General features: G+C 38.2%; 1 protein-coding gene across 4 annotated transcripts in view; it reads left to right on the top strand.

Moving 5' to 3' along the window:
• The first annotated feature begins 7,173 nt into the window (after positions 1-7,173).
• ZNF300 (zinc finger protein 300) overlaps positions 7,174-14,723 on the top strand; it is a 47,250-nt gene continuing 39,700 nt past the window's right edge. Inside the window, exons 1-6 of one of the 4 annotated variants that reach the window (XM_029943021.1) lie at positions 7,181-7,382; positions 7,666-7,757; positions 8,501-8,628; positions 9,233-9,329; positions 10,568-10,694; positions 10,952-11,032. In XM_029943021.1, coding sequence (XP_029798881.1) covers positions 9,315-9,329; positions 10,568-10,694; positions 10,952-11,032 — 223 coding nt within the window. In that variant the 5' untranslated portion in view covers positions 7,181-7,382; positions 7,666-7,757; positions 8,501-8,628; positions 9,233-9,314. Of the gene's footprint in view, positions 7,383-7,665; positions 7,758-7,858; positions 8,328-8,500; positions 8,629-9,232; positions 9,330-10,567; positions 10,695-10,951; positions 11,033-14,723 lie in introns of those variants that run through there. The other 3 variants (XM_029943023.1, XM_029943022.1, XM_029943024.1) reach the window with 3 other exon arrangements.

Below are 14,723 nucleotides of genomic sequence, written 5' to 3' on the forward strand. Positions count from 1 at the left end.
AAACTGAGGGCAAGAGACCAAGTAGGATGACAAAAGATGCTCCCATTGCTCTTATCACTCCAGAAATTCCAAGGGTTTTCGAAGCTGTGAGTCAGGAACCATGGACAATGACCCAATATGTCTGAGAAATGTATTTTGATAATCTGAATGACCAAATATGTTTTTCTTATAAATTACAAGATCACATAGGACCACAGGGAGAAGCACCAGTGTCAGTCAGGAGGCAGGAGTGAAGGCACAGATCATAGTCTTTTTTTTTTTTTAAGTTATGAGGGCTTTTTTAAAAATTCTAGTATAGTTAACATACAGTGTTACATTAGTTTCAAGGGTACAGTATAGTGATTCAATACTTCCATACATCACACAGTGCTCATCACAACAAGTGCACTCTAGACCATAGCCTTTATTGGCATTTACATGAGAAAGGAAAGGCAAAGGAGAATAAACCATTTAGGATTGACTGGTTTGAATAATTCTGGTGGGCTTGGGGGTATAAGGGATATGTCTTAATTGTCTTTACCTGGATTTGATTTAGGGCAGGGGGATATTAGGTTGGCGTGCGACTGTTAGATAAATGAGGAGGTTGAGGGTATGGTCTTGGGATTGGCTGGTTTGTATATGGGAAGAGTACTGTCAGGTAAGTTTTTTTTTTTTAAATCACAGTAGGAATTAACTAGCACTGAGAGGGGCAGTTTCCCCAGCCAGCAGTGACCTCCACCCCAGAATGTCACAATATCATAGCATAGAGAAAATTTTAAAAATGGTTAATATAAAATAGTATTTCATGGTACATGAACATTATAGGACATTCTAATTTTAGTGTATATAAAGTTTTATTGGTACATAGCAACATTTATTATTTACTATTGCCTATGGCTGCTGTTACTCAACAGTGGAATTGATTTGTGATAGAGGCCATATACCCTACAAAACCTAAATTGTTAAAAAAAAAAACTTAAATTGTTTACTATTTGGCCTTTTACTAAAAGACATTTGACAACCTCTGCTGTATAGGAAATGTCCTTAATCTGTATGAAATACTGCATAAAAATGAAAGTGTAAAAGTATAAATATTTAAGTATAAGGCTATCTGTACTAAATCTTTGGATGGAGAGACTCTTTAACATGTTACTATAAGGAAAAAATAGAAGATTAAATTATGGGAAATATTAACACTTTCTATAGTGAAAAAAAACTATAAAAGTAATTCCACTTACAGGCATATGGAATAGATGTAGTTTCCCTATTCCTTTTGGTAAGGAAGTGTTTGGAATTATACACATGTTCCAAGACTGCATTGTTTTCTGGCTTTCATAGTTTCTATTGAAAAGTCAGTTGACAATCTTAGTCCTTAAAGGAAATATGTGTTTTCCTTTGACTACTTTTAAGATCTTCAGCTTTAAAATTTTTTAAATGTTTTTTTATTAATTTTTAAGAGAGAGAGAGAGAGAGAGAGACAGCATGACCAGGGGAGAGTCAGAGAGAGAATGAGACACAGAAACTGAAGACGGGCGCCAGGCTCTGAGCTGTCAGCACAGAGCCTGATGCAGGGCTTGAACCCATGAACTGTGAGATCATGACCTAAGCTGAAGTCGGATGTTTAACCAACCGACTGAGCCACCCACATGCCCCCAGCTTTTTTTGTTTCCCCAAAGGACATTTTTATTGAGATAATTCACCATTTAAAGTATATAACTTAGTGGCTTTTAGTATAGTCACAGATATGTGTAACCATTACCACAATCAATTTCAGAACATTGTTATCACTTCAAAAAGAAACCGTGTACCCTTTAGCTATCGCTGCACTATTCACCACCTCCCCAGCCCTAAGCAACCACTAGTTTATTTTCAGTCTCTGTAGATTTGCCTATTCTATTTATATTTTCATATAAATTGAATCATATAATATGTAGTCTTTTGTGACTGCCTTCTTTCACTTAATATAATATTTTCAAGGTTCCCCCATATTGTGTAGCATGTATCAGTTCATTCTTTTTTATGGACAGATAATATTCCTTTGTATGTACAGACCACGTTTTCTTATCCATTCACCATTTGATGGACATTTGGCTGGTTTGTACCTTTTGGCTTTTATGAATAATTGTGTAAATAGTGTACACATTTTGGTGTGGATATACCACTTTCAGTTCTTTTGCTTAGATTCCTGGCAGTGGAATTGCTGGATCATATAGTAATTCTATGTTTAACCATTTGAGGAAGTGCCAAGTTTTTCCAAAGTGGCCACACCATTTTACATTCCCACCAACAGCATATGAAGGTTCTGATTTCACCACATCATTACTAATATTTGTTATTATCTGACTTTTTGATGCTAGCCATCCTAGTGGGTATAAAGTGGTATCTCATTGTGATCTTGATTTGCATTTATTTCTCTGATGACTAATAATGTCAAGAATTTTTCATGTGTTTGTTGGCTATTTGCCTATGATGGAAGGTAAAGGTCCAATTTTATTTTTTTGCATGTGCCTATCTAATTTTCCCAGGACCATTTCTTGAAAGAACAGTCCTTTCCTCATTGAATGGTCTTGCCACCCATGTCAAAAACCACTTGAACATAGGTGATGGGTTTATTTCTGGACTCTTCATTCTATTCTGTTGATCTACCCATATGCTAGTACCCATATGCCAATACCACACTGTTTTGATAACCATGGCTTTATAGTGATTTTTGAAATCAAAAAGCATAAGCCCTCCAACTTTGTTCTTTTTTAAGATTGTTTTGGTTATTCTAGGTCTCTTGCAATTCCATGTGCATTTAAGGATAAGCTTTTCTATTTCTGCAAAAGAAGCGGTTGGGTTTTGATAGGAATTTCATTGAATCTTTAGATGCCTTTGGGGGAATATTGCATCTTAATAATATCAAGTTTTCCAATCAGTGATTGCATACTACCTTTCCTTTTGCTTAGGTCTTTAATTCTTCTCAGCAATGTTTTTGTAGTTTTCAATGTGGAAGTATTGTACTTACTTGGTTTATTTTCTTTTAGGGTTTTTTAAATGTTTTTTATTTATTTTTGAGAGACAGAGAGAGACAGTGTGAGCAGGGGAGGGTCAGAGAGAGAGACACACAGAATCCGAAGCAGGCTCCAGGCTCTGAGCTGTCATCACAGAGCCCGATGCGGGGCTCAAACCCATGAACCGTGAGATCATGACCTGAGCCAAAGCCGGATGCTCAACCGACTGAGCCACCCAGGCGCCCCTCCATCCATCATTTCAAATGGGGTATTGAAGTCTCCCACTACTATTACAAAACTGTTCATTTCTCTCTTGAGAATGTCAATATCTACTTCAATATTTTTGGTCCTTGTTGTTCAGTGTATAAAGGTTTATAAGCGTTAATATTTTTGAAGAGCTGACTCTTAACAATATATAATGACCTTTTTTCTCTTGGAACAACTTCTGACTTCATGTCTGTTTTGTTTACAATACCAACATACAGGTGAAAGTAAAGGGAGGACAGAGTTGTAAAGGATCAGTGTTTTGTATGCTATTAGAGCTATGTTGGTAGCGATTCAAAGTAGATTATTGTGCATTCAGGATGTTAATTGTAATTTCCATAGCAACCAATAAGATAATAACTAAAACATATTCAAAAAACGAACTAAGCAGGAAATCAAAATGGCACACTGTAAAACAAAAATCAAACACAAAAGAAGGCAGTATCGAGGGAATTGAGGCACACACAAAAGATAAGACACATAGAAACAAAGAGCAAAATGGCAGAACAGTAGTCATTTTAAATGTAAATGGATTAAATTAATGGATAGGGAAAAAAACATGCTCTAACTATATGCTACATATAACTATATGCTATCTTAGCAGGTAAGATGTTTTCATTTACTTTCATAAGTTTGTAGAGTGATCTGAACTGCAGATTTACATTTACAGTGTCTAATGAACATTTTTCTAAGATGAACAAAGTCTAGTTTGCAATTGGACAAGATATCAACAATTTCATTTTCTTTAGTTTCATGAAAATCTTTATAAATATAAGACAGTTTGGCCTCCATTTTTCAATCCAAGTGCGAAGAGCTAGGGGATTTTTTTTCTGTCATGATTTGATGTATTATCTGATATACTACTGAAAGCAGGATTGAGGTATTTGGGTGGCTCAATCAGTTGAGTGCCCAGCTCTTGATTTTGGTTCATGTCATGATCCCAGGGTCGTGGGATCAAGCCCCACATCAGGCTCCGTGCTGAAACTGGAGCCTGCTTAGGATTCTCTCTCTCTCCCTCTCCCCAACACTCTCTTTGTCTCTCTCAATAAAAGAAAATAATAAAATAAAACAAAAATAATAGGGGCACTTGGGTGGCTCCGTCAGTTGAGCAACTGACTTCAGCTCAGATCATGATCTGACAGTTTGTGGGTTTGAGACCCGTGTGGAGCTTTGCACTGGCAGCACAGAGCCTGCTTTCAATTCTTTGTCCCCCCTCTCTCTGCTCCTCCCCTGCTTGTGCTCTCTCTCTCAAAAATAAGTAAGCATTAAATAATAATATAATAATAATAATAATACAAAGCAGGATTGGTTCTACACTGTAAGGGGCTAACACATCTGTTACCAAAATTTCTCCTTTTGTCCACAGGACATTTTATTTGCAATATTTGATTTTGGAAATGTAACTTTATTTAGTTTTATATGTCAGCGATTAGAACTATACAGTAATACCTGTTTATGCTGTCTTTCTAATATAAATATGCAGTCACTATTTTCAACTCAGTATTGGTGTCTTTTGGGGCGGCAAAACCCCTTTTATTATTACTTGCGTGTCATCCTTGACTTGTTTCATTGTGCTTTTGCATCCTCTTTACCATCATGCCCAAGCCTGAATTCTCTTCTGCATATTGTGCAATTTGCTGTTTCAGTTACTTATCCCTCTAATCCAGGTGTGGATATGTCTTTACATGTCATCAAAATAAGAGGATTTTTTTTGGTAATATCGTTGGTATTATAGTTGTTTTCATTTTCATTTTCTGAACTCTTATATAAACCACAGTCACAAATATTTACAATATAAAATTAAACAAACACTGTATCTGTTCAAAGTGCAACAGTTAATCCACAGACAAAGCAAAAAGACTGTTAATGCTTATGATTGCCACACACCTAAAACACATCACTCCTGAGTGATAAAACTATGAATAATTCATTATTGTAAACTGCAAATCATGGTTGCCAGCATCAGAAACCAGGGGTGGGGGCGGGGGGGAACAACAGTGTTGACTGGGGAAGGTGCAAAACCTATGCCCTTATCCACTTGACTTTAAAAACATGTTGTGCATCTTTTTATGTGTCTATTGACCATCTGGATGTCTTCTTTGGAAAAATATCTATTCATGTCCTCTGCCCATTTCTTCATTGGATTATTTATTTTTTGGGTCTTGAGTTTGGTAAGTTCTTTATAGATTTTGGATACTAGCCTTTATCTGATACGTCCTTTGCAAATATCTTCTCCCATTCCATTGGTTACCTTTTGGTTTTGTCAATTATTTCCTTTGCAGTGCAGAAGCTTTTTATCTTGATGAGGTCCCAGTAGTTCATTTTTGCTTTTATTGCCCTTGCCTTCAGAGTTTTATCAAGCAAGAAGTTGCTATGGCTGAGGTCAAAGAGGTTGTTGCCTGTTTTCTCCTCTAAGGTTTTGATGGTTTCCTGTCTCACATTAAGGTCTTTCATCCATTTTGAGTTTATTTTTGTGTGTGGTGTAAGAAAGGGGGTCCAGTTTCATTTTTCTGCATGTTGCTGCCCAGTTCTCCCAGCACCATTTGCTAAAGAGACTGTCTCTTTTTCATTGGATATTCTTTCCTCCTTTGTCAAAGATTAGTTGGCCATACATTTGTGGGTCCAATTTTGGGTTCTCTATTTTATTCCATTGGTCTATGTGTCTGTTTTTGTGCCAATACCATACTGTCTTGATGATTAGAAACTTAACAGAGGACCATGGGGAAAAGGAAGAGAAAAAATAGTTTCAAATAGAGAGGAAAGCAAACCATAAGAGACTCTTAAATAGAGAAAATAAACTGAGGGTTGATGGAGGGTAGCGGGGAGGGGAAAATGGGTGATGGGCATTGAGGAGGGCACTTGTTGGGATGAGCCTGGGTGTTGTATGTAAGCGATGAAGTATGGGAATGTACTCCCAAAGCCAAGAGTACACTGTATACTTGTTATGTTAGCTAACTTGACAATAAATTATATTTAAAAAATAAAAATAAAAACTTTGTTGCTCACTGCCTTAGTTTTTAGGTTACCTTATAGGTTTTGCACTTTCCCTCAACTTTTCCCACCTATCTCCTCCAATTGAGACCTTTGAAGTCCACAGGAAGGATCTCCTGGGACATTCTGACAAACCTAGAGGGTTCATTACCCTACCTAGGTCTCCCCCTTCCACTCATTCAGTATGCTTTTTATCCCTTTTAGTCTCCTTTTCAGCATTCTCCCGTCTCAGACTCAGACCTGGTCTCTCATTACCGACCCCCCCCTCATCTTTTCCCTTAGTCTCCATTCTTTGTTCCTGAGATTCTCCTTTATTTTGTGCCTCAGTCTCTTCACTGTCTCAATTTTCTTTTTTTTCATCAGACAGTCCCCGAAACATATTACTGTAGTCGTTGGTAATTGCCCCTAGGCAATTCCTTGGCATTTTTTTTAAGCATAATTAGTAGTTTTATGACCCCTCTCTGCCCCCATGAACCCTTCCATCACTTTTGCCCCGCTGTGCCTCAGTGGAAATCCCCTGTACAGGACTGTACCATTTATCAGCATTTTTAAGTAGAATCCCAGCAAAAGGATTGCACCATTCCAAAATTCTTCTTTCCCTAGTTAGTCTTCCAGTAAAGGACAGTATCACTGCACCTTCTTCCTCAATTCTCCTTTAAGAGCTCTCTGCAAAACTTTGCACCACACTGCTTTGTATAATCTTCCTTTAGGTCATCTTGCCCGCTCTTCTCGCCGCCACAATGACAATCCAAACTCGGGTTAGGAAAAAACCCAAATTCCTCCTCTTGTACGGAATTGACAGGCTCTCAAGATGGCGGCTTCCACAGTGAGACACAGAGCCTGGGGGAGGCCATCTTGCCTCCTGAACAAAGCCGCGGAGGATGCCGAGTGGGCAAAACCACACAGTACAGCTGGGCGCATGCTCGGGAGCCCTGCGCTTTGCTCACCGAGACAGGAAGCGGGAGAGTTGGCCAATCCACGTTAATCTGTGACAACTGTCCTGGGTTAAATGGTGACCGACGTTTCGGGACCTGATAATGGAGCTGGGAGTAGTAGTGGGGTTTATGGGTTTAGTCATGAGGAAGTCTGGGGTTGATATTGGAGGAGGGCGTCTGCGAGGGTCAGTAACTGGAGGTCTATGGAGTCTGATGGCAGGTCTGTGTGATGAGTGTTGGGTACATGCATGTAGGGGTCAGTAATAGGGAGAGCTGTCTGTCAGGATGGCAGGTCTGTGCGCTTTTGGAGTGTCCATGTGGCCAATGACTTGTGGACCTGTATGGCTAGTCTTGCGATGGGGGGTTGTGTGCTCTTTGGAATTTGGGATTTCTGCCTCTGGTGATTCAGTGACTTGTAGGAGTCATTAAAGCAGCCAGTGGCTGGTAAAGGCCAGTCCTGGTTTAGTGAGAAAAGCCTCAGTTTACAATTTATGCAGGTCAAGGTGGCCCCCACCTTGAAGGCCCTTCTCAGGTGATTTCTCAAACCACAATCTCCCTCCATCGTTCATGCGCTCACAGAACACATCCTTTGAATGTAAGACCAAACAAATCTAAATTATGTCAATTCTCTCTAGCCAAAGACCTCCAGGAACACCCTGTAGTTGAATAGATTGGGTTTATTGCTCTAGCATCTAGGGTTTTTTTTTTTTTTTAAAGTAGTTTATTATCAAATTAGTTTCCATCTAGCATCTAGTTATACAATGGGGAAAGTGGGGGCTTCTCAGAAAGAGGGTGTTACAAAGAACTTACAGGATTTATGTAAGGTGATTTTGAGGAGGGCCTATGGGAGTGGACCTTGCTCTGAATTGGATGTTGTGAGGAAGTGGGGTAATTCAGTGTTTGGGAATTTCAGTAAATCTAGAGAGGGGAAAGACCAACCTGAAGTTAAAGCTGTAATAGGTGATGAAGTAGCAGTCACTCATGTTAACCAGGAGAGAGGGTGTTTTGTGGATTGGACAATGTTGATGTTTTGTCTGTGTTCGGACATGACTTCAGAAAAGGCTTATTTTTATTTTATTCCATCATGGTCACCGAGTGCCTTGTCTGATTCTGTGAAATTATGTTAAATGGGAGAGTTTGAGTGCCAGGCCGGCTCTGAAATGTGGTAACTGCTTTTTCTTTTACTTAAATGAGGGGTGATTTCAGCCCTGTTTCTTCCTACTTATTGAAACTGTTCTGCATTCTGATTAGCAAGCCTTTATTAAACACCTGTTATTTACTTGTTTCAGAGCTCAGTGTCCCAAAGAGGAGCGTAATTATTTGATTGTTTCCTTCCAGGTTTATTTTGACAAAGCCTGGGATAACCCCATATGAGACGGTCTGCCTATCATGGGAACACTCACCTCCTGTGACTGAGGTCAGCCTTCTCTGGATGATCCATCCTGGGATTGAGAAGAATTCACCAGGTAAGTATCTTTCCGCACTGTACTGTATTCCTGTTTATTAATGGTTCTAATCTGTCACTATTTTCTTATATAGACAACTGCATATTGGAAATCAGCAATAAAATCTTAAGCAAAAAACATGTTAAGATTAACAAAATCAGCAGTTTTAATCTTTGAATATTGACTTGGCAAGATAATATTCTGGGTTCAGGGAAAATATGAAAGCACTCTTAGGATTTTGCTGGCTGCTTTCGTGTTAGGGAATATGGGTGCATTCCTTAGTTTTCTGCTTGGTAATTCCTATTCTTACTGTTAGAGAACTGCTTCATCTGTAGTCAGATCTTGCATACATATGTATATGTGATTATCCTATGATAGAGTCTTACAGATAGAATTGCAAATAGAATTGCTGGTTCAAAGGAGAACATTAAAGTGTTCTATGTCAACAGAAATACCTGTGTTCATTCAATTAAAAATCACCTTGTACATGTTCCATGTGATCATATTATAATCACAGGAGGACTTTTTTCACATGGTACACACAGACCCTTCTATAAGGAACAAATGACCTTCTTCTACAGGGTGGTCTTTTTTTTATCTGACTTCTGTTGGTGGTTGTTTCTAGATGGTAAGTGGCCCCTGGAGACTTAGTCTGTATCTCAGTCCTGATTCCTCAGACTTCTGCTCTTTTGGAAGAGAAGCAGAAAATGACCAGGTCTCACGTGAGTTGCTTGCTTATTTTGTACTTGGTTTCCATATAATCAGGTGGAAAAGCGCAGAAAGCTAGAGATTAGAATTAGGGAAAATGAGTAGAGAACAAAGACTTGGAATGAGTTACTATGTAATATATAGAACTGCATAAAACCACTGGTGGAGTTCACATATCTATTATGTGTAAGTTCTATAAAATATAATATACTTACTATATTTACGTTATGTCTGTTTCACATAAATGTGTAAATTAAAGTGCACATTTGTTTGATCTTTTCTAGCAGCTACAGTGGAAAGGTAGAGAACATCATATACATGATTTGGCATTCGCCACAAATCAGCTGGATTTTTAATGGAAATATTCTTGCCATTAGGAAAAAAAGAAATTTATTTGGTGGGGTGGAGGGTCTTCTATAGATGATGTCCTGACCTATACTTCTGCATGATGTATCAGTAGGTTTTTTGTGGTTGTGTCTTTAAATATTTTTTAGAGGACAGTTATAAATTTAGAGCTGAACTCCATAGCAATATTCTTTGGAGGTGCTAAGGTACAGTTTATCCAGAGATAAAACCTAGATAAGATGGAATTATGAGTATCTATTTGTCTCTAATATAATTATTTCTCTCAGGTAGGCAGTTCTGTACTTATTCTGTGGTAAACATTTGGAGTGCAGGGGTCTCTGATTTTCTATAGCTTCTGCTGTGGCCTTAGGGTTTGTGAGGCTGCTCCCCAACTGAATGCCAGTTCTTGCTCTATTTTTTTTCAATGTATAGAACCATTTTACTATTTTTTTTGTCCTAGTCTGAATTATCCCTACTTGGTAAAAAAACACTTAAGAAATATAAAAAAAATTATAAAGTTAAAGGGATTTTAAAATACCCTTTCTTCTGGGTTAACTAGTATTAGTAATTTGCGATGCTTAGGTTTTTTTCTCCATCTGGAAATTATTTCTTTTGTTTTTAAAACATAAATTCTCAACCTTATGATAACTGAATGACTATCCACTTTTCCCTGTACTATTAGTCAAACAATTTATTTATTTGAAATGCTGCCTTTATTGAATTCCCATTTGTGAGTAAGTCTCTTTTGCTCTTCTGTTCTTCTGATGTGTTTGACTCTTTTAGCCAAAGACAAAATTTTATATCACTTCTCTGAACAGGCGTGCTGTAGAACTGGGCGTATAGTTTTGCATGCTATGGTGAGAACAAGAATGATCACTTCCGATTGAACAGGAGCATGCTATTACAGGGTCCGTTGTCATTTGAGGATGTGGCTGTAACTTTCACCCAAGAGGAGTGGCAGCAGCTGGACCTTGCCCAGAGGACCCTGTACAGAGATGTAATGCTGGAGAACTTCAGCCATGTGGTCTCGTTGGGTAAGAATGGCTTCCCCACATGTCTCAGCACCATCTGATCCGGTGCCTCTCTGTTCTCATTTCATCAAGTTCAGTGGGTTCCTGACATATGTAATGACTGATCTTGTGCTCTCTGTACTCCACTCATTCCCTCTCCAGTCTCATCTCCAGCAGGTTGTTACTCTGCTGAGGAACAGCTTCATTGTGGGGCTCCTAAAATAGCACCTGTTTGTCTTCATTGCGGTCAACCCAATTCCTCTCTGATTTCTCCATAATAGGGCATCCAGTCTCCACACCAGATGTCATCTCCAAGTTGGAACAAGGGGAAGAACCATGGATCATAAAGAGAGACGTATCAGGTAAAGATCTGGCAGGTGGGAGTCCAGGGAAGTGAAATCTCAGTGTCTTTGTTTTTTGTTTTTAATTGGCTGGTGGCTGAGACTTAGGCTTCCACCCAGTTGGCAGTTCCTAATCCTTCTTGCTCATGTGCTGAACGCATAGTAAGTTTTCAACAACTTGGTAAGTAATAGTGAGCCATGAAGAGAAGAAAAATTTCTCAAAGGTTCACTCAACGATAATGTCTTTAGTGCCTTTCTAGAAGAAATTCCTTTTCAGGAACATAGGTTGTACGTGGAAAAATAAAACTTCAAAGTTCATGCAGAAGATTGCACGGGCAATATAGTTAATGTTTTAGGAGTTAAATGAGAATTATAATCTAAAGAGATGTGGCATAACTTAAGAAGGCCTGTTTTCCAAGCTTGAACCAGCCACTCTGAAGTATATTTGAAGTGTGGGTTAGGCAGGAGGAAGGCGAAGGCAGGCTCTAGGAATGCAAGTGTATAAATTCTTAGAGTTAGGAATCATTGTGGCTTTTCTGGCAGAAATTTGCTAGGCTTGTTTCAATAAAAGATATTTATTTGGGACTAATGGAATATAATGGATACACAGTATGAATACAGACAGTTAAAGTTTCATTAGTTGTACTCTGAAATTTTCTGTTACTATTTTTATTTACACAACTTTGAGATATAACTCATATGCCTTACAGTTGACCCAAAGTTAATAATTCAGTGGTATTTAGTGTATTCATAGATAATGTGTAACAATTGCCACAGTCAGTTTTAAAACATTCTTATCACCTACAAAAGAAATCCTGTACTCTTTAGCTATCGCACCCATTTCCCATCTCCCAGCCCTAAGGAACCGCTATTCTACTTTCTGTCTCTGTTGATTTGCCTACTCTTGATATTTTATTTATTAAATGTCTTAAGTTTTATTTATTTATTTTGAGAGAGAGGCACAGTGGGAGGAGGGAGGGCAGAGAGAGGGAGAGAGAGAATCCCAAGTGGATTCTGTACCACCAGCACAGAGCGGTGACATGGGGCTCAAACCCACGAAACCGTGAGATCATGACCTGAGCCAAAACCAAGAGTTAGACACTTAACCAACCGAGCCACCCAGGCGCCCCTTGGTATTTCATTTAAATGAAATAATATAATATGTGGTCTTTTGTGACTGGCTTATTTCAGCTAGCATACTGTTTTTGAGGTTCATTCACAGTATAGCATGCATGAGTCCTTCATTTTTTTTTTTGGCCAAATAATATTCCATTATATGGATGTACTACATTTGGTTATCCATTCATCAGTCACTGGATATTTGGCCTGTTTCTGCCTTTTGGAAGCATGAATAATGCTACTGTAAACATTCATGCGTAAGTTTTTGTGTAGACATAGGTTTTATTTTTTCTTCAGTATGTACCTAGGAATGGGATTGCTGGGTCATGTATCAACTTTGTGCTTAACTAAAATGGTCCCTGATGACTAATTATGTTGAGCATATTTTCACTTCCTTATTTACCATTATGTATCATCTTTGCAAAATAATCTGTTGGGATCCTTTTTCTATTTTTAATTATTGGTCTTTTTATTAATGAGTTTTAAGAATTCTTTATATAGATAAAATTCTTATATGGAACCTATATGGAACTTTTATGTAAAGTTCTTTATATAAATAAAGTGTTTTATATAGAGTTCTTTTTTGTTATTGTCCACTGGTACTGATTTTAGTATTAACTAGGACAGGCTAGATATACTGTATTACAAATTACCCTCCACAGGCCAGTGCCTTAACACAACAAGTGTTTGGTTCCATTACATGCTGCATATCCAACACAGTTTGGCAGGGGGATGCTCCACATGGTCCCCCAAGAATCCAAATTGAGTGAAGTTAACATCATCTGCTTGTCACTGATACAGGGGAAGAGGAACCTGGAGAACTCACAAGGTTCTTCTGAGCTTTCCCTAGATTGTCCGTTTACTGTAAAAGGATGTATAACCCAGGAACACCCAGAGGGAGGGGGGCCTCGGGCAGGTATGGGGGAGGGGCAGAGCTCCTGTGCCCTCTCCAGCTGCACCGTTCTCCCAGCACCTCCCGTGTGTTCACCAAGCTGGAAGCTCCTAGAGTTACTTAAGTCTCTTAACCAGACAAACAATTTGCAAATATCATACATTCTGAATTAATTTTTGCACATGGTGTGAAGTAAGGGTCTAACTTCATTCTTTTGCATGTGGCAATCTAGGTGTTCTAGCACCATTTTATTTATTTATTTATCTTTTGATGATGACACTTGTTTTTATTTATTTTTATTTTTTAATACCAGTATACTTAGATATAGTATTGTATTTTTTTCAGGTGTACAATAGAGTGATCCAAAAATTCTGTATATTATTCAGTTCTCATCAAGATAAGTGTACTCTTAATCCCCTTTATCTATTTTTCACCAATCTTCCACATACCTCCCCACTGGTGACCATCAGTTCTCTATAGTTGAGTCTGTTTTTGGTTAGTCTCTTCTTTGTTTTCTTCCTTTGTTCATTTGTTTTGTTTCTTAAATTCCACATGAGTGAAATCAGACAATATTTGCCTTTCTCTGACTGGCTTACTTCGTTCAGCACTACACTCTAGATCCATACGTATTGTTGCAGATGGCAAGATTTCTTTCTTTCTTGTGGCTCAATAATATTCCATTGTGTATATAAACCACAGCTTCTGTATCAGTTCATCTGTTGATGGGCACTTTGCCTGCTTCCATAATTTGGCTATTGTAAATAATGCTGCAATAAACATAGGGCTGCATGTATCCCTTTGAATTAGTGTTTTTGTAGTCTTTGGATAAATACCCAGTATTGTGATTACTGGATCATAGGGTAGTTCTGTTTTTAGTTTTTTGAGGAACCTCCATACTGTCTTCTGGAACACAGCGGTGCACCAGCTTGCATTCCCACCAGCAGTGCACAGGTGTTCCTTTTTCTTGACATCCTCACCAACAATTTGTTGTTTCTTCAGCCCCTACCCCGCTTTTTTTTTTTTTATTTAACTTTTAGTTAACATAGAGCTTTTGATTTTAGCCATTCCGACAGGTGTGAGGTAATATCTCATTGTGGTTTTGATTTGCATTTCTCTGACAAGTAAGTGATTTTTAGACATCTTTTTATTTTTTATGTGTCTGTTGGCCATCTGGATGTCATCTTTGGAGAAATGTTCATGTTTTCTGCCCCCTGTTACTTATTTATTTTTAATTTGCATCCAAGTTAGTTAGCACATAGTGCAATAATGTTTTCAGGACTAGATCCCAGTGATTGATCCCCTGTGTATAACACCTAGTACTCATCTCAAGTGTCTTCCTTAATGCCTCTCACCCATCTAGCCTATCTCCCCTCCCACAGCCCCTCCAGCAACTCTCAGTTTGTTCCCTGTATTTAGGGGTCTCTTATGTTTTGTTCCCCTCCATGATTTTATATTATTTTTGCTTCTTTTTCCTTAAGTTAATCTGTTTTGTATTTTAAATTACACATATGAGTGAAGTCATACGATATTTGACTAATTTCGATCAGTGTAATACCCTCCAATTCCATCCATGTAGTTGCAAATGTCTTCTGCCCTTTTTAATTGGATTATTCGTTCTTTGGGTGTTGAATTGTATAAATTCTTTATATATTTTGGATACTAATCCTTTGTTGGATAAGTCATTTGCAACATCTCCCATTC

This window comes from Suricata suricatta, chromosome 6 (genome assembly GCF_006229205.1).
Source record: "Suricata suricatta isolate VVHF042 chromosome 6, meerkat_22Aug2017_6uvM2_HiC, whole genome shotgun sequence".
Taxonomy (NCBI): domain Eukaryota; kingdom Metazoa; phylum Chordata; class Mammalia; order Carnivora; family Herpestidae; genus Suricata; species Suricata suricatta.